The following is a 19,007-nucleotide window of genomic DNA, read 5'->3' as shown; positions in this document are numbered from 1 at the left end:
TGGCTGTTTTCAAGAATTTTATTAAATTAGGCTTAACAAACAGTGTTAGCACTTAAACAAAAGAATGTTGCTTTCTAGAGCACTAGCAAAATTTCTTACCATACCTAAATTGCCACACACAGGGGAATTTTGCAGAAGCTTCCTATCTTTAATAAGGCAATTGTAGTTCACTCCAGAGTTAAGCTGTGTGATCAAACAGGTATTACCTGAGCCAGAGTTGCCACTTTTTCTGCATACTTTCAATTGACTGAAAAGCTAAAGCAACACACCTGCTTAGTCCTCAAGCGAGTGCTACACAAACACATTTTACTTTTCATTTGTGATAAACAAAAAACTTGCAGACTATCAAAACTGGTGATAATTCTAGCACTACTTCATGGGTCATCCTGCAAGCACCTGCTCTACCCTGGAGAGCTGACCAAAGTGCAGTGCTGAACCATGCTGGCCCTCAGCTCTGAGGTTACAAAAAGTCCCTCCAACTGTTATGACTTTGGGGTGCAGATTCATAAAGACAATATAATGGAAATAAATAATATTTGGGACTAATATTTTGAGGGGGAGAGAGGGTGGTGCGGTGGTGGTGACTTCGTTTTAAAATAGAAGTTGTAATCACAAAAAACTATAAAGCCTAACTGAAATGAGGGCAGAAGATTTGAGCAGCAACATTCATATGAAATTCTTATGAGTGCGACAAATGGCATTTGTTTGCTTAATGCAGAAAATGGAGAATGGAGATCACAAATTACAGTCTAACAATGCTATTTTTCGTTTTGATCAAGATCTGGTCTTTTCCCCTCCTGAAAAGAACAATTGCAGAAAGAAAATGGAGTGTGTGAATTTTTTTCAGTTAAAAAAAAAATAATAAATCTGATTATCTTATCTCATGTCAGTGTTTTGCAGAAACACTAACTACAGAAGTCAAAGTATTTTCATAAATCATCACATATGTTATTGCAGTAAACATCTGCTACTCCTGCAGATGCATATATATGTGTAGTCAAGGGAGCACTTGAAAAGGAGTAAAGAATGCCAGGTACGCTAGTTACTGAAAAGTAATGTTTAAAACAGGATTTCTTTTGCTTTTGCCATTAGGACTAAAGAGTTTATGAAGTTATAAAGACATTAATGGTTACACTAATTTACTGCATTTCCAAATTAAGACCACACCTTCAGAAGCTTTTGTTGAATCAATGCCAAAAGACTGTTCAAGTTAGCTTAAGCACATTGGAAGAACAATGCAGTATGAAGCTCACAAAAAAAGAAATCTTAGCTAAAGCCATAATTTCCAGCAGCAATTAATGTTTGTTTTCAGATTCAGTCACTTGAGTAAATACTGAACTTTCAAAAAACACCTATGTGCAAAGGAGTGCAAGACAGAGTCCAAACTAAGGCTCAGGGGAGCTGGTACATCCAAACAGCACAGTGTTGTTCTAAGCACAGACAGTAATTTGCGTCCAGATTTGGCATTTACATGGCACAGAGCCTTGGCTAATATGTCCTGCCTTTCAGCACAGTTTGTTAGCTCAGGCTCGGTGCCAAACTGACAAGGCTATAGAGCACCAGGCTCTGGAGCAGTCTCCACACTGTACTTAATGTGCTATATAAGCAGGACAGAAATACCTGCAGCTCAGATGCTCCTTTTGCCACTTACATGCTTTGCTATGACAAGCAAAATCTTAGTACATGGAAGAACATAAGCAGCCACCTCCCTACTTGTTTTCCTGCAGCTTCTGCTATATAGGTTTCCTCCTATCTATCAAAGCTTTATTATTTGGACAGAATAAACTCTTCCTTTGTGCTTGACGTTCCTATTTATATGTTTAATTAGTAACTTTTACTTTTTTAACTGGAATCATTTTTGACTATGATGAGGTAGACAAATCCTTACCCTCAACAGCCAGTGATACAATGTCTTGAGTATCTTCAACTCCATACATAACATCACAGCGATACACTCCAGCATCACTTGCACGCAGCTTAGAGAAGGTCAGTGAAGCATCACCGGTCTCCTCTGAATGGGTTGGAACAGACACTCTGTCTTTGTAGCTTTGACCTATTTTGATGTTGCCATTCTGGGCCACCAGGACTGTGGTTTCTTTTGCGTCTTTTCCACTTTTATCCAGTTCAACCTTTGACCATTTGATTCGAAGATACTCAGCTGCATAGCTGGAAGATATGGTGGGTGTGGTTGAAAAGAGGCATGGCAGGACTGAAGTTCCAGAGAGGGATCCCTTTATCATGGTGGCTTTTTCTGCTTTAACTAGAAAAAGGGGAGAGAGGGGGAGAAAGGAGAGAAAGGAGAAATTGCTTTAATGGAACAGCAAAATTGGAAGCAGATATAGTTATTTAACAATACAAGGCATGCAATAACTGAAATTCATGAACCTTATCTGATTTGCAACAGGACTGATTAGTATAAGCTAAAAAAAGTTCTCATCTAGGCTGCTGATAGAATCTTTTGTGTGTGGGCAAATTTAATTCACTGTTCTCTGACTTATTCTCTCCATTTGTTACAGCCACGGAGTTATTGACCTTTTTAGAAAGTGTTTTGGTATTTCAGATGACATGAACTGTAAGAGTCGTGGAGTTTTACTTTCTTAGGAGGAAGACCACTCTGAGTTGAATGAGGATGAGTTGCCTCACATCTATTTTTGGCCAAAAGTATGCATACAGGGGAGCTACTGATGTTTACACTTTGCCTTACCTCACAGCAGCTTGTTCATTTGCTCCTCTCCTCAAAGTAAAAGCTAGTCCATGACTTTGCATACATGATAACCCTTACTCCATTATTCTTTCAAGGGTTAACTCTTTTTATTGCACACGTGCTGAAACAAAAACCTTTCCAGAGAGATCCTCCTACAGAGTCATTATTTTAAAATTATTTCCTTGTGGCCTCAGGGACTTTAACACATTGCAGAAATAAAGTATTTTAGGATGTTAAGCAAAAAAGGAAGCAAAGCACACAGAAAGTCCCTACTTGGCTCAGACTTGACATGATAGGACCTTTATCATTTTCATGACATCGCCAGCTGCAAACATCTTACAGTGAAATGTTTCCATCTGACAATATCCTGAGGGAGAAGTTGACTACTGATCATCCAACCTGCACACAGCAGCTCTCTGAAGAGAGAATTTCTGTTAGATTTATTTTTTTCATTACATTATTTCATCACATATAATGGCTTAATGAAGATTAAAAGCTGATGCACAACAGTATCTAACTTACCTCTTTCATTGTCCTGCACTCTAACATTTTTTGAAAGCTGAAACATGCTGAGCCTTAATTTGACATTAGCTAGGCTTAGTAAAGTGTAGAAATACAGTAATTTCAAGTACTAGCCACCAACAGAGTGATTCATTAAATAGAGGACACCAACACATGAAAATTATCTAGCAATTTACCTATCATCACAAATATAATCTTTCCATAAAGACAAAAAGGTTTGAGAAGAGAGAGAGAATAAAAAAAAAGAAGAGCAGGGAAAAAAGGAAAATTGCTCATTAGGTTGAATCTATATATAAAACAGGGAAAGACAAAAGGAGGTCCAATATAAAACTGAAGACTAGAGAATTCACAAGGTTTGAAGACAAGCCTGCAGAAGTTAGTAGAGATTAAAGACTAGCTCAAAAGCTTTCACTGAATATACTTTCAAGTGAAAATAAAAAAAAAAAAAACTATTGGCAGGTGGGTGGATTTTTATGTTCATAAGGAAATAAAAACTCAACTCACTGAGAATCAATTAATAAAAAATAGAAAGAACTGTTTTTATCCTGAAGATGTACAGTATAGAAACACCACTGCCTTTTATATCAGTTTCAGTTTCTTGAAACTTCACCAAGTTACAGTGGGGTAGAGATAAAGAAACAGGATGAACACTCACTCCTATCAGTTGCAATGGAATTAATGCCAAATTGCACAGGTGGGAGATTAAAATCAGTCTCAAAATATTTAGTATTTAGTATGATCACTTGTCATCTTATATACATTACAGGAACTTCTTAAATGAAAAATGACCTAGTTATAATTATCCTGACTGACAGAATTTTACTAAATTTTTGAGAACACTGTTTCTGGTTCTGAGTGATCTGGAACATCAGCATTAACCCTGAGGAAATTTCTTCTCTTTAAAATCTGTCTTCACATCAACAGACTGAAATCCTTGGCAAACATCATGTATGATCATGGCATGCAAACTAGATCTAGCCTAAACTGGGCTACATCCCAGAATAGGAGACCATGTAGATGCACACATGCCTGTCTATGTGTAGAAAGCATTATAAAACACTATATAAAAGCACTTTTTATTTTCACAAGAGGGGAAAGGAAAAAGAAAAGAGGAGAAAATTTTCCTTATTGAAAAAAATAATATTTGCCACTGAAACATAAAATTATGTGATGATCCTGAACAGCTCCAAAAAGCTTGATTTTTTTGCAGCAGTCTGGGTTAGTCAAGCAGAATTTACTGGCCAATACGGAACGCATCAATATCTTCTACGAATCCATATAGCCCTTTTTTTCCTTCAGCATTTTCTCAGTGCTTACACCCCATGTCACATCTCCTTTTCAGCCACTATCAACAGTATGTGGCAGACTATTCCTTAAAAGGGACATGGCAGGCAAAAATATGAACAAAACATTTTGTAACTGTTTGCAAACTGGAACACAAGCTGAGAAAAGCAGGCATTTGCCAACATTGTTTTATACCATATCTTCATTTCGTTATACAGGACCTACAATGCTTGTAATATCATGTACCCTTAAACAAAAGGATGGTTTTGAAATTACTCAGCCGATTGGCACCAGCTTAGTGTGTGAAGAACTTCTTGCTTGAGAACAAAGTCTTTCTTCCCCTAGAATTTTTACATTTTTCTGTTGTAAATATTACAAAACTCTTAAAATGGAAGCCTAAAGAGGAAAAATATCCCAAACAAACTAACAAAAAAGTCATGACAGAATACTATAACATGCAGACATCATAGGCATACGTATGTGTATTTTATAGCACATACAGATCATAAACATGATCAGATAAACTGATGTTTAAACTGGTATATTATTCATCTACATTTGAAAAGACTATCACATTCTGTATTCTAGAGCATTTTTACTGTCTTTGGGATAAGAGGGCTTTCAAGAAAGCATAGTCACTCATGGCATGACAAATAGTCACTTAAAACAGGTAATATGAACTCCAGCGTTAATCATAATCACAATGTTGAGCTAGCAAGCTAAAATATCTTAACACCAGCTGGCTCAAAATGAGTAAATGCCACACTAACCGTAGTTGTAAACCTTGCTCATGAACTTCTGTCACTGATCCTTCACATGAACCAGAGCAAACAGCAAAGGTCTTCCAGAGGGGCACACTCGTAACCCCAGGAGCTTACACCGTATTTCCTTCTGCCTTCCTGACACACATCTTCTGAGAATTAAAAGTCTCAAAGAAACCACACAGATCCATTCTCAATTTACCCTCAAAGGAAAAAAACTTTTGTTGCTACAATCTAATGAGCGTGCCATGCAAACGGGCTAGCTATTTATGAATGGGACTGTTCACAAAGATGAGGGTGGAAAAGAGAGGAATAATGATTAGTGGTTCTAAATTAAGCTTCAATTTTGTTATGACTTAACATTAAGACTCACTGACTCCAGGATTTACAGTTTAAAAATAACTGCTGATTTTGACAAATTTCCCACATGACCCTTGAAAGAAAAATTTTAAATTTTCAGAGCAATTTCACCTGAAAGCTTTCTAAAGGAAATATTGCAATACATCATATTGAAGTGACTGTGTGACTAAATGTAATTAAGTTAAATACTCTGTGGGAATGAAAGCATGAGAATTTGTGTTTCATAAAATATTTCAAGGCTTCAATTTTATACTGAAATTAAGGATTTAAAAAGAAAAAATAAAAATTAAAATATGTACCTCTTAGAAGTGCAGACATATATTTTATTTATTTTTTAAACAAAAGCTGTACTTCTAAGGAGCGTCTGTAATCTTGTAATACTAAACCTGAAAAATGTTAATACACAAACTGACTGACATTTGTACAAAACAGAAAGGTATGAGTTAATCCCACAGACTCTATAGAATCAATCCATGAAAAAAATTTTCATCTTCATCTTCTTCACCATGACCATACTTTGAACATATTTAAGACCCTGTATCGCAATAGTATGTCCCTTAACTTCAAAGCTGACAGTGTACTCTAGGAACATAATGGTCTTCTGAATGTATTCCAAAAGATTCAGGCAAATAAGGATCAGTCAGAACCTGATCTATATTCCTGAGAAGCTTTTTACCAGCATGTTCATATGAAACTTACTTAAGGACTAAAGATTCTACAGTGGAGACTACACAAGCCATTTAAGAGGTGATAAAAGGTGGAGTAAGTCAGGGGACATCTAAAGGTGTCATCCCATTTTCTAGCACTCTAAGGATCCATCCCACTCCACTTCCAGTGATCCAGTCCCTGAATTCTGCCAGAACTAGCATTTGCGCAAGTCATTGAGTCAAAGGTCTGATTCAGTGGAAAAATAACCTTCAAGAAATCCCATATGCTCTTTCAGACAAGTCGCTTACCTGTTTCAGCTGGCCATATACCCTCATAATTGCTAGTGTCAGCACAAAGAAAAGCATGAAAACTAGCACCAGGGGATGGAAAAGGGGCAGGACTGTCCCATCTAGTGCTGAAATGCATGCGCTATTAGACAGACCATGGAACTATGCCCTAAGTAAACACGAAGAGACTTTCAATAGGTCCTAAGAGAAACGTTAGGTTTAAATTTCTTGTCACAATCCTTTGCCTTGCTTATTCTATGGAAGATGTGATTGTGGGAAACAGTAACGGATGGTGCTCCCAAACTGATGCGGGAAAAAGCAAAGGAAAAAACAACACACTTCTTTTAGTTGGCTCAACTAAGCACAGCAGCGTTTTAATTCATCTTACAAGATGACCTAGACTTTGGTAACCGTGTTGGGGGGGGGGGGGGTGGAATTAGTGCATTTGATTTTCCCAAAAGCTACAGTCAGTTTGAGGAGTTTCTGCGGAAAAAAGAAAAAACAAAAGGGGGGGGGAGGGGTGGGAAATCAAGGAAAATCTTGCTTTGAGACTTGGGAAAGCTATTTTCCCAATTTTGTGAGTCTCAGCTGCTGTGAGGATCTCTTCCTTACTAAAGGTTTGACTCAAACTTTCAAATAGCCATGGCAACCACATATGGATACATACTTTAGTGTTAGTCTGTCACTGTCAAAAGAAGTAGTAAGGACTCTTCCTTTCCACCCAAACAGAAGGCCAGCAGCTGCCTTAACATATCCTTGCTACAGACCTCAGCACCCAAGGGACCTGCCACCAGGTTTAGCTCATGGCAGACCCCAACAGGAGGCTGGCAGGCAGACTGCCTGTTCCAGAGACATGTCCCCAGTTGCTCCTTGACAGATCACAGATCAAAGCAGAAACTGGGCTACTGGTTTCAGCCTGAACACAGAGAGGATGCAAGTACTGACCTATAGACCCAAAAGGCTGCTGTGGCATGACATACATGAGTATACACATTGGGATCTGCCTGGAGGTATGCAAAACCTGTATTCCTGTAGGCCAGAAGCTCCCTCATTTCATTCACTTGCTAGGTCTCTTCCAGGAACCTGCTCTGCTCCTGTGCTGCTGGCACTGTCCCTTCTGTGGCACCAGGCTGAAGCTCCCATGGAAGATGTTTGCCCCCACTAAATTTTGCCCTCCCACCACCCCTCACCTCACCTAGTCCACGGAAATCCTTGGTGGATGATGGAAAATGAAGGTGTGAGGCAGCTTGGCCAACAGGTCCCACATTTCAGAAACACAAGTAAAAGGATTAAAATGGATTCTCGAATATTTGGAGAAAGCAATCTGTTTTGCTTTACACAATGTAATCCTATGGCACTTTATTTTTACTTGAATTGCAGTAACAACACTTAAAAACCTTCAGGAGACACCAGACAGTTATGTAAAACCTTGTCAAAAGCATGCCCACACACCAAGAGTTTTCTAAATATATCAGTATGGAAAAGAACACAGAAACAGTCAGTTACACAGTGCAGCAAGAAAGAGTGACAGAGGAAAGACCAGAAACTGAAACTCCTGAGTTTTGGCTATTTGTTGCATACTAGAAAATACCCTACAGATTAGACCACTAAAAGAGATTTGAATAAATGGATCTATGTAAAACAGACTTACCTTTAGGTAGCATACATGTTATAACTAAAGCGCAGTACAACCATAAGATAGTTTTTATATTTAACAACATCTTGACCTGCAAATAAAGAACAAAGACATAGTTAATATTGTATTGTGTCCTTACCAAATGTTGTAACTCAGTACCTCAGTATTTGTCACTGATATTAAAATCATTCATCTTCTTAAAAAAAAAGTTAATTGGGACAGAGAATAATTCTTAGTATATTGATCTTCTGCAATTTTATTCACTGTTTATAACTATTCCTATATAGTGGTGGCAATGTATGAGTACAATCTGATTACTTTTTCCTGATATGATGTTACCAGTTTAGATTCAACCTCTGGGTAGCTATATGTCTATCACACAAATTACCCTGTCATTTGTCAAGAGCTAACAACCTGGTTCATGTCAAAAGGGATTCCCCATGACAAACTTTTCATGAATTTCAATGGGGAGTCGACATCCACAGTATGACCCTTCCCACTGCAAGCTGCCAGATAACTTCCTGCTATCAAGATTTCTCCATATAAAATTTTACAGTAGAAACTTGCTAGAATGACAATGTGTGCCTATCAAATACAAATTCATAATGTGTTTCAGGTTATCGAATCCAGAGTGACACTCAGCCATGTCAGTTCCCTTTGGATTTGCTTCTCATTTCCTTTACAGGCTCCACCTTCTAACAGCTGAAGAGTTCTCCATGTATATCACATGCACATAACAATATCTTGCATGTTCATAACAGTGTACCTTCATTTTTATTCCACTTTTTAGTTGCATATGTTGAATCCGTAAATATCCTGAAAATTTCAGTACGCTAACAAAAGTATTGAAAGTCCTATAAATGTCAGCTACTATAAGGGGTTTATAAATAGTCCCTCTTCCACATATTTTTACACATATGTATTATCTAGTCAGCATAAAAAAATGACTTTCAGCAATAGTCTGTCAAACACTGCCATTGAAACTTTACCACAAAATCATGAGTTAGCTGATATTGCTGTTAAAATAACCTACTTAATTTCTTTACATGGGCCACTAAACTGAACCAGTATCTTTTTCCCTGCCCAAAAGATTGCAGCTGAACTGCATTAAGGAACAGCAAAACAGACATTTAGTAGCTAAATGTCTGTTATAACTATGAAACTTGTGCACATATATATTTTTTAGCATTGTAGTTCTTTAGTACTTACATATAATTCTTTAGGGTTAGAACATTACTAATAATTTCAAAAACCTCAGCAAGATGTACCGAACCTGATAGCAAGACACACAGATACACATCTTTAGAAAACTACTGGTGTCGTGTTCAACCTCAGAAAAATTCTCTCCCCAGCTTACAGCTGCAGTCCAAACTTCACATGAGTCTGTGTGAATTGGCATTTATCCTGTAATGGCTGAACAGCTCAGAAAAGATGCAAAACATCTCAAACCAAGCCTTTCCAATGAGGCAATCTCTAACATAACAGCATCACGTTAAAAATTCCTACCCAAAAGGGCAGAAAACCCATGAGCTTTTCATTTGCTATACATGGATGGCCAGAGCCTTCCAGTTGCACTGGGAAACATATGCTGCAAGCTATTCCCAGGGCGTGGAGGGAAGAATACAGCTGCTTTCTGTAGAGCAGACTGCACATTGCCAAAGACACCCCAGTTCCCCTTCAGCATTCAATATTGCTGAGTGTATAATGTGATATCACTTATTTTGCAATACTAACTTAGTGGAATTTGCACTTATTATGACCGAGTCCCAGACAAGAACTAAGACTTCTTTGACTTCATTCAGTTTGAGCCACATCTGCCGTAAAACTTTTTCTGAAGACTCTAACACATGCCCTCAACACCAGACAGAGTTTTTCTCTCTCTCTACGTTTACACAGGCCAAACTGCACATGGAGAAAACTAAAATGTCCATTTTTTAACTGTGAAAATCTATACTGTGCCCAGGTATATTATATGTGCCTTGAAGAAGGTTATTACAAGTGAGGAAGTAGCATAAGAGCTGCAGACACTGAAGTCTTTTTAATGCAAAGGACTGGCTCTGAAATGCAGTCACGTGACTGCTTAGATAAACAAATAATCCTCATTATTACACAACATTTAAAAAAAAAAAGAAAAAGAGAGGTTGTGCTGAGACTACACATGTGCACAGACTAGAAGGGCCTTCAAGCAACCCTTGTATCCTGAAACTCATTTAAGCCTCAAGGACCACAGCCACAGCCAACTAGATCCTTCAGTAACACAAGCACCCTGAAGAAAGCACAAAAAGAAGACCAACATCCTACTGCCTTCAAAGGTGGTAAATGCTGGACCTGCCTGCCAGACAGTGCTCTGCTCTGGCCCCTCTGAAAGCAGGGTGGCTCCAGACCTCCCTTAGAGATACTCTGCGCACATGTGGTTTCCATGCGTCACACACTGGCTACATCCACAGCTAAACAAAGATCTAGAACAAACTATTTATAAGTTTAGGTTTTCATGTTTCTATCTCACTCCTCCTTCAGAAGCCAAACTTGGCTTTTGGGACTAGAAACAAAGAGTCATAGAACAAGAAAAAAAAGATTTCAGTTTCCCTGAAAGATGGGCATGCTGCACCTGAACAGGGGTGGCTGGGTGTTGAGACCACTGCACTGGCCCTGACCAAGAGTACCAGCATAGTTGGCACATGCCAATTGGAGTCCTATTGTTTTCAGAAGCTCACTACAGTACAGCTATGACAAGAGGTGGAGTAACTGCTTCCACGTTTAGCAAGAAGACAAACTCTACTGCTACGCACAGAACAAGCTGAGAGCTCTAGAACCATATAATCAACTAGGTTGGAAAAGAGGTTTAAAATCACCAAGTCCAAAGAAGTGGACTTCAGTGGACTAGAAGTGAGCTTCTGCCTTACACTACATGTCCAGAATACAGGGAACATCTCATATTCCCATCCACTTTGTCCACAGGCACAGAGCTCTGATCCTCCAACATCATGTTGGAGACTGCATTACAAATGCAATTCAAGGGACCCTCATATCTTCAGCTTTGAGTCACTAAGCATAATATATACAGCCACAATGAAATATGAAAATATAAATGCAACTGCAGAAGGGCAATTTCCAAGATATCCTGTGACTGCTGATTTCAACCATGGCCACAGGAGAGAGCATTCATGGTTGTAATGGCTACTTAGCCTTTTACTGAATAGTGCAGGAATTATGCTTGCTGCACTAAGAGCCTGGATAGCTCAAAAAGGAAAAATTGGCACACTTTGAGCATGGAGCTTAGTATGAGACACCTGTCAAAAATCCCCACCTGACTCTCAGAACGTCATCTCTTAACCTTTCATTTTTCTAAATATCCTCTACCCCAAGGTGCTTACTCAAGCAATGAAAACTGTTGGAACAAAGGTCTGATTTTCTGCCCTTAGGAAACACGAGCAACAGTTCCCATGCAGTTCTCCAGGCATGAGGTGAGAAAAAATTTTCACCAGGTCCTTGGTGAAATCCCATAAACAGTTGCTGAGTACTATTCCACTACAGCTGCCTGAATTAAATGTACAATTACCCTTGCCACCACCTCCAAACAACAGTGTGCTGATCACAGTGGTGGTACCTTGCTCAGCACCCCAGGTCAGTCTAGCTCCAGAGAGGGGACTTGTTTAGCCTGGAGAAGAGAATGCTTAGGGGAGACCTTTTAACAGTCTTCCAGTATCTAAAAAGGTACTGGAGAGCAGCTCTTATACAAAGGGTTGTAGGGGAAGAATAAGGGGGAATGGCTTTAACCCAACAGAGAGGAGACTGGGATGAGATCTTAGGCAGAAGTTCTTCCCTGTGAGGGTGGTGAGGCCTTGGCACAGGTTGCCCAGAGAAGATGTGGCTGCTCCATCCCTGGCAGTGTTCAAGGTGAGGCTGGATGGGGCTTGGAGCAACCTGGTCTAGTAGAAGGTGTTCCTGCCTGTGGCAGGGGGGTGGAACTGGATGAGCTTTAATGTCCCTTCCAACCCAAACCAGGCTGTGATTCTGTGACTGTGTGAAAGCAGAGCTCTGGTACCAGCAATCCCCCTCAAGGGCCACTGGGAAGGCAGAGGCTGCTGCTCGCAAATAGCATCACAGTGCCCATTCAGTGCTGCCCACATTTGCAGGCCACCACTGGCAGATGTGACTGCTCCTGCTTCCTCCCCTTTTGCTGGCAGGGGCTGCAGCTGACTGCTTCCTTGTAGCCAGTAAAATGAGTTTGTATTTCTCATTCCCACCCATTCTACAGCTGGCAAAACCTCTTCTGGCTGCCTGCCATACTGCCCCTAAGTTCATCATAATTAGCCAAAATCCTTCTAACCATATCATTTCCCACACACACACCCTTTGGTGTCACTACACCTAGAGTAAGAGAAAACCATAGAGAGTAAGAGAAAACCATAATATTATGGACACAGTAAGAAAATCCTGCCAACTCAAGACTGCAAGACTTGAGTAAGTGTTTAATTTCCACCTTCTGTTAAAAAAAGTAACTCAATGTGACTGAATTTGCGTTTTCTGCTGGCCGGTTTCCAACTAGACTGATCCATTTTACTAGGAGCTACTACAGGCAGACCAATCTACAAGAATTGGACTGCATTTTTGAACTGGATGTAACCCTGAGCACAGCATAATCTAATCAAAAAGATGTCAAGTTCTTGACAAACTCCACATCTTTAAGAACTAGAAGCACAGGTTGCCTCTGTGGGGAGGGAGCAGGGCTTCTATTTTTGCAGACACTGCTACCTTCCCTTACCACAGCAAAAACTCACAGGAACAATAAGTTCTGACGACACTCTAGCTCATGTTTAGTTTACAGTGTAAGCTTGATCTCACACCAATGCTATTTTAATTCAACCAGATGGGAGTACATCGTGTCTCTCTGTTTTAAACTCGAGGTTAAGACAGAATGAATTGTCCTTGTGTGAAATGGATTAAGAACTACCATTCCAAAACTATTCCCAGCTTCTCAGAAGATGGGACAATGAGAAATTAGCTACTTCTACAGAGGTGACATTGCCTCTGAAAGCTGCAGCTTCTCAAGTCACACTGAGACCGATTTAATGCATGTGCTGCAGCTGTACTGTGAAAGCCAGCCCATGTTCCTTAAACACATAAAAAGGATTGATCCTTGCTGCCTCAAATTAGTGAAAGTCAGGCTCACACTGAAGAATTAAAAATAAAAAAAAATAAAAAGGGGGGTGGGGGGATTGGGGAAATCCTAACAGAACTTGGCACTAAAGAAGTTAACTGAGGTTGCTGCTCCTACTAATGAGTAAAGCAGTAAATTACACAGCTCCTCAGTGAAACACTGAGCTAAAATGACCAATCCCAGACTCAGCACACTTCTTGCTACCTTCTGAACTCTGCCTGAAACCTTCATCACTGCTGCACTTTCTCAAACATACAGAGTCTGCACTTTCCTCTGCCTTTTATTCTTCAATACATCTGTTAATTGTTGGCATGTACCAACCTCACAGTGAGTGCTGCCTAATTAGCTTTACCAATCTCACCATGTCTCTGCCATGTTGTTATTAACTAGTCCATGGCTCTGCCACTTGGTGGAATGAGCCTGCGTCCAGCTTATCAGTGGTGGCTCATCAGTGGTGTCTGCTTAGCCTATCATCACTCACAAAGGTCCTCCTAAAGCCTTCAAGAAGGCTCTAGGGGCAGCTTCATCCTCCCTTCCTCAAGCACTGGCAGCCACAGAGGGAACAATTCCAGTGCTTGAGCCCCAGCCTGAGCACAGACTGGAGAGCCAACAGAAGTGACCAGAGCACAGCACGTTCTGGCGCTCCTCACTCTGGCAGATGCTGAGAAGCTGCAGCCTGAAGACATCCTTCCCAGGCGTGTGCTAATTTGTGCCAGAAGTGACTCTGGGCCCTCCCCAGTGGCCTCACAGAGAAACGGTGGAAACACTGGTTGTCAGAGGCAGCATGTGGAGTGAGGTCCCAGAGCAACTTCCAGCAGCACCCAGGCTCTGCCTTCATACCTGCTGCCCAGGACACCCATGACCTCTGGCTGCCCCACCTCTGCCCTGCACTGATATTTTGAAGGGAGCCAGTAGCATGTGCAAGGAGCGGCAAGGAGAAAAAGAAATCATAGAATCACAGAATTAACTGGGTTGGAAAAGACCTTTGAGATCATCAAGTCCAACCATATCCCCAGCACTGAAAGTTCAACACTAAACCATGTCACTAAGAGCATCATCTACACAGTGTGTGAACAGTTCCAGGGATGGTGATTCCACCACTGCCCTGGCCAGCCTGTTCCAACACCTGAGCACCCTTTTGGGGAATAAATTGTCCCTAACCTCCAGTCTAAGTTTCCCCTGGTGCAGCTTGAGGTCATTTGCTCTCGCCCTTTCATTTATTCCTTGGGAGAAGAGATCAACCACCTCCTGGCTCCATCCTCCTGTCAGGCAGTTGTAGAGAGTGATAAGGTTCCCCCTGAGCCTTCTCTTCTCCAGACTAAACCCCCAGGGTCCCTCAACTGTTACTCATCAGACTTGTGCTCCAGGCCCTTCACTATCCCGAGGGACCTGGGATTCCTGTTCCACTCAAGTGAATGAAGTCCCAAGCTCCTTCTTTATGAAACGTGTGTAGTGCTTTCTCTAGCATAAAGGGATGTTTCCCCATTTATTTTCTTCATTAATTTGAGCACCTGCTTTAGACCTGCCCATGTGCCACAGGCTGTCAGTAAAAACATGACTTAGATCCCTCATCAACTGGTGCACCTGCCTCACTTTTGCTCACATGAAAGTATGGCGGTTCTTTGTACAATACCTTTTCTCAATGAAAACTGATGTATTCTAGCACAAATAAGCAGCTTAATCCATTCAGCTTTAGTGGAGTGCTCTTTCTTATCAGCACTAGAGCACATTTTCCAGAACTTAAGCTAATGAGCTTGACCTTCCATCAGGCTCCCAAATTGCTTCTGTTTCCATGGGTAAAAGTTTTAGATAAAAGTAACTGAAACTTCCTTTATGAAAGTTTTCATTGATTGCAAGCACGCATTTTAAAACCTAGGAGTATAATTATTTACTGCTTGGATGGCATAGGAAAAGTAGTCCTCTAGGAGAAGTTTTTTTTCTGTTCTAATAAATTTAAGATCTTATTGTTTTAAAAATTAAGAGTATTTAACATCAGATTTCTGTTATATATTGTATTACTTCACATTGGGATATGAGGGGTGTGTAAGACCCTCAGCCTCTTAAAGCCTAAGGTCCTTGCCACTATATTTAATTGAGTTTAACCCAGTCAACATTCAATGTCGTTTAAGTGCAGCATGAATTTACAATAATAATGAAGAATAAGATCCCCCACATTCCATACGTCTGTAACACATTCCATACACTGACAGCACATTCCTGCCAAAGACTTCAAAGTGCTCCAGTGAAGTTGGTGCCAGTTTAGCAAGGGTTTGAGATTGACAAAGGCACAAGAAATCTTTCCCATTTCTCGCTCTACCAGTGCATAAAATCATAGAATCACACAACCAACCACGGTGCTAAAGACCTTTAAAATCAAGTCCAACCATTACGCCAGCACTGCCAAGCCCACCACTAAACCATGTCACTAAGGGCCTTGTCTACACAGTGTTTGACCACTTCCAGGAAAGGTGATTCCACCACTGCCCTGGGCAGCCTGTTTCAGTGCCTGACCACCCTTTTGGGGAAGAAATTGTTCCTAACATCCAGTCTAAACCTCCCCTGGTGCAGCTTGAGGCCGTTTCCTCTTGTCCTGTCACTTGTTCCTTGGGAGCAGATACCAGCCACCTCCTGTCTCCATCCTCCTGTCAGGCAGCTGTAGAGAGCAAGAAGGTCCCCTCTGAGCCTTCTCTTCTCCAGACTAAACACCCCCACCCCCCACCCTGGTCACTCAGACAGTCCTCAGACATTCATTCCCCATCAGCTTGTGCTCCAGGCCCTTCACCAGCTCCGTTGCCCTTCTCTGGACCTGCTCCAGCACCTCAATGTCTCTCTTGTAGTGAGAGGCCCAGAACTGAACACAGGATTTGAGGTGTGGTCTCACCAGTGCCCAGTACAGGGTGGGGAGAGGCACAGAGATGCAGCTCATGGTTTCTGCAACGCTGCCTCTCCATTGTTGAGCTCAGCACCAGGACCAGTCTGTTAGTTGGACAAGGGTTTGTTTCCTTGTCCGGCGTCGGCACTTGGAGCTCGGTAAGCAACGGGTGTCCTGATCCCTCCTCGGCAGCAGGGCCGCCTTCCCCGCCGACCCGTCTCACGCCCGGGGCGCAAAGGGAGCCCATCCAGCTGCAGGAAATCCGCCCCCCTGTCACCACCACAGCGACTGTCGGCTCCGGCTGCCATCCGGGCAGCTTGACGAACAGCCCGAAACGCAGCGGTGAGGACCATTAATTTAAATATATAATTAATACATTAATTTATTTACGATTATTTTCTTTCCCCTGCTCTTGAAGGCGAGGGACACCGGAGCCCTCTGGCGGGAAATGAGCGCGTACAGAAAGGAAGACCCTGTAGCTTATCCGCCAGGGGGCGCCGCAGTGCCGCTGCCGCCGTGCCCGGCTCGTGCCGTTCCTAGACAGCGGCCGGGGCCGCGCCCGAGGCGGGACCCCGGTCCCGCCGCCTCCTGCCAGCCTTTTTCACCATCACTCCGCCCGCCTGGGGAACCCTCCCCCGGTGGACCCGGGACGAGCTTGAGCAGCGGCCGTCGGAGACTCTCAGAGCAGAGCCGCTCCCTTCGTCCGCCCTTCACAGCTGCCACAACCTTGGCTCCCCGCTGGACTCTGCTCCCCTTTCGCCCCGCCAAGTTTTGCTCACTCCTCTGGGGAAGAAACGGGCCCCTTTCAATGAAAAATGAAGAAAGAAAAAAAAAAAAAAAAACAAACACCCAAAACAAAGGGAAACCCAAACCCCCACACAACCAAACACACCCAATATCGACACTCTTTCACGCGTTTCAACACTCATGCCTGGAAATAAAATGAAAAGAAAAGCCATCGGGGCTTAATCCCGACTGCCTGGGGAGAAGAGGGACGGCCGGGGAGGACGTGTCGAGGGGACAATGAGGGCTGGCTCTGGCCACCCCTGCCGCCCCTTTGTGTGGGGCCGGTGCCAGCGGGGACAGCCCCCCCCGCCCCCCCCCATCACACACACACCCGCTTTTCCCGCCGTCCGGACTCCCTCAACTTCTTTCCACGATGCTCTCACTTTTTACAACAAAGGCGAGGTCCCGAGGCAGTGCCCGCGCCCCGGGAAGGGGACTGTGCGTGCACACAAAACCGGTGTGCGTTTCGCTCCACTGACGCGGTGATTCTTCTCCTCACCCACTGCCCCCCTTCCAGTACAGAAAATGTGGCTCAGAGGACGCCTTTTGCTCTCCCGTCTCGGAGAGATGCTGCCCGAGGACCTCAACCTCGCTCTGCCCTGTTAGCGGCTTTCCAGGAACACCGGGGGAAGGGGGGAAAATAATAAAGATAAAACCGAAGGAGAGTGTGAGGAACACGCAGGAGCGGAGGAAGCTGAGCACAGGCTTATTCCAGCGCAGGAAAAGCCAGTGGCCAGAGGAAAGGTCTCGCTTCTCCTACTGCACGGACGCTTTGTGTATTAAAACACCCGCAGCCTTGCTTCTTCCCTCCCTCCAGAGCCCTACCGCACACCAAGACGCATCTCTGTCTTCCCGGCCGCTTACACGAACCAGTGCCAAAGATTTCTGTCAGGGTTCCCACCCTAAAGTCTTTTATTTCCTAGTTTTTCTTTGTTCTCCTCTTTGCACCGGGGGATTTTGGTGGGACCCCGAGCATCCCTTCTCCTCTCCCTCCTTCCTCCGCCCCGCGTGTCGCTGAACTTACCCCAGGTTGTTTAAATTCACCAATCATCGCTATTCTCTCCCGCTTAAGGTTTGCAGTACAACTCTTTGTCCTTACAGGTACCGGCCGTAAAACAACCGGTTTAAATCTTACGCTAGGTGTTTGTCCGTAATCTCATGGAAAAGAAAAAAAAAAAAGAAGAAGAAGAAAAAAAAAAAAAAAAAAGGAAAAGGGGAGGAGAGGAAAGAAAAAAAAAAAAGGCAGAAAAAGAAAAATACACAAAAAACCCCAACGCGCACTGAAAGACTTATAGTTACCTTAAAAGGTAGCGTACTGCAGAGACTGCAAAAAATTACAGCGTGGCGGCTAGGGCTAGTCCAGAGATTCCAGTAGCCTCATGAAAGAGTAAATCCTCTCGTTAGTGCTTTAAGAGGACGGTGGTTCCCGTGTCTTCCCTTCTCTCGGCGCTCGGCCTCCCCGGCCTCCCCTCCCTCCCTTCCGGCTAGCACCTGCCTCCGGTCTGCGGAGCCTGGACCGAGCTGTGAGCACAGGGAGCTCGCCTGCAAGTTCAAATGCGAGCCTCAGCCACCCATCATTATTATATCGTTGTACCGTCAGCACTGCAGAAGGAGGGGCGCTGGCTTGGGGAGAGGAGGGTTCACAAGCTCTGCAAGAGCCTCCTTGCAGTTTCCAAAGCTCCCGCAGCTGCTGGGCACAAGGAGAGCCCCCAGCGCTGCCCCCGCGGACCCGATCCCCCCCGCCCCCCGGCACTCTCCGAATAACCCCCAATTTCCCTTCGCTGCCTCTCTTGGAGCCCTCGGAGAGCCCTCGGAGAGCCCTCGGGGCCCCTCATACCCCAGCCCCGCAGCCCTTACGGCGGGAACGGGTCTCTGCTCGCCCGACACCGGCCCTCCAGAGAGGAGCAAGGGTGAGAAAAGCGCATTGTTCCCCAATTAAACAGTTAACAGGGAAGAGAATGGAGAGACCTCCCTCCACCCCGGCTC

At 43.1% G+C, this 19,007-nt stretch overlaps 1 protein-coding gene across 3 annotated transcripts in view; it reads right to left on the bottom strand.

Moving 5' to 3' along the window:
• Nucleotides 1-18,687, bottom strand: part of LOC133214750 (versican core protein-like) — a 106,996-nt gene extending 88,309 nt beyond the window's left edge. The window contains exons 1-3 of one of the 3 annotated variants that reach the window (XM_061357964.1): nucleotides 18,321-18,687; nucleotides 8,218-8,293; nucleotides 1,889-2,260 (exon numbers count right to left, since the gene is read on the bottom strand). In XM_061357964.1, the coding sequence (XP_061213948.1) occupies nucleotides 1,889-2,260; nucleotides 8,218-8,287 (442 nt within the window). In that variant the 5' untranslated portion in view covers nucleotides 8,288-8,293; nucleotides 18,321-18,687. Of the gene's footprint in view, nucleotides 1-1,888; nucleotides 2,261-8,217; nucleotides 8,294-18,045; nucleotides 18,117-18,320 lie in introns of those variants that run through there. The other 2 variants (XM_061357963.1, XM_061357965.1) reach the window with 2 other exon arrangements.
• Between the last annotated feature and the right edge of the window lie 320 nt (nucleotides 18,688-19,007).

Source organism: Neopsephotus bourkii, unplaced genomic scaffold (assembly GCF_033783945.1).
Source record: "Neopsephotus bourkii isolate Nb327-2 ecotype Australia unplaced genomic scaffold, CSIRO-AGI_Nbou_v1 NB_934, whole genome shotgun sequence".
NCBI classification, from domain to species: domain Eukaryota; kingdom Metazoa; phylum Chordata; class Aves; order Psittaciformes; family Psittacidae; genus Neopsephotus; species Neopsephotus bourkii.
This window is presented reverse-complemented; position numbering and strand designations above follow the sequence as displayed.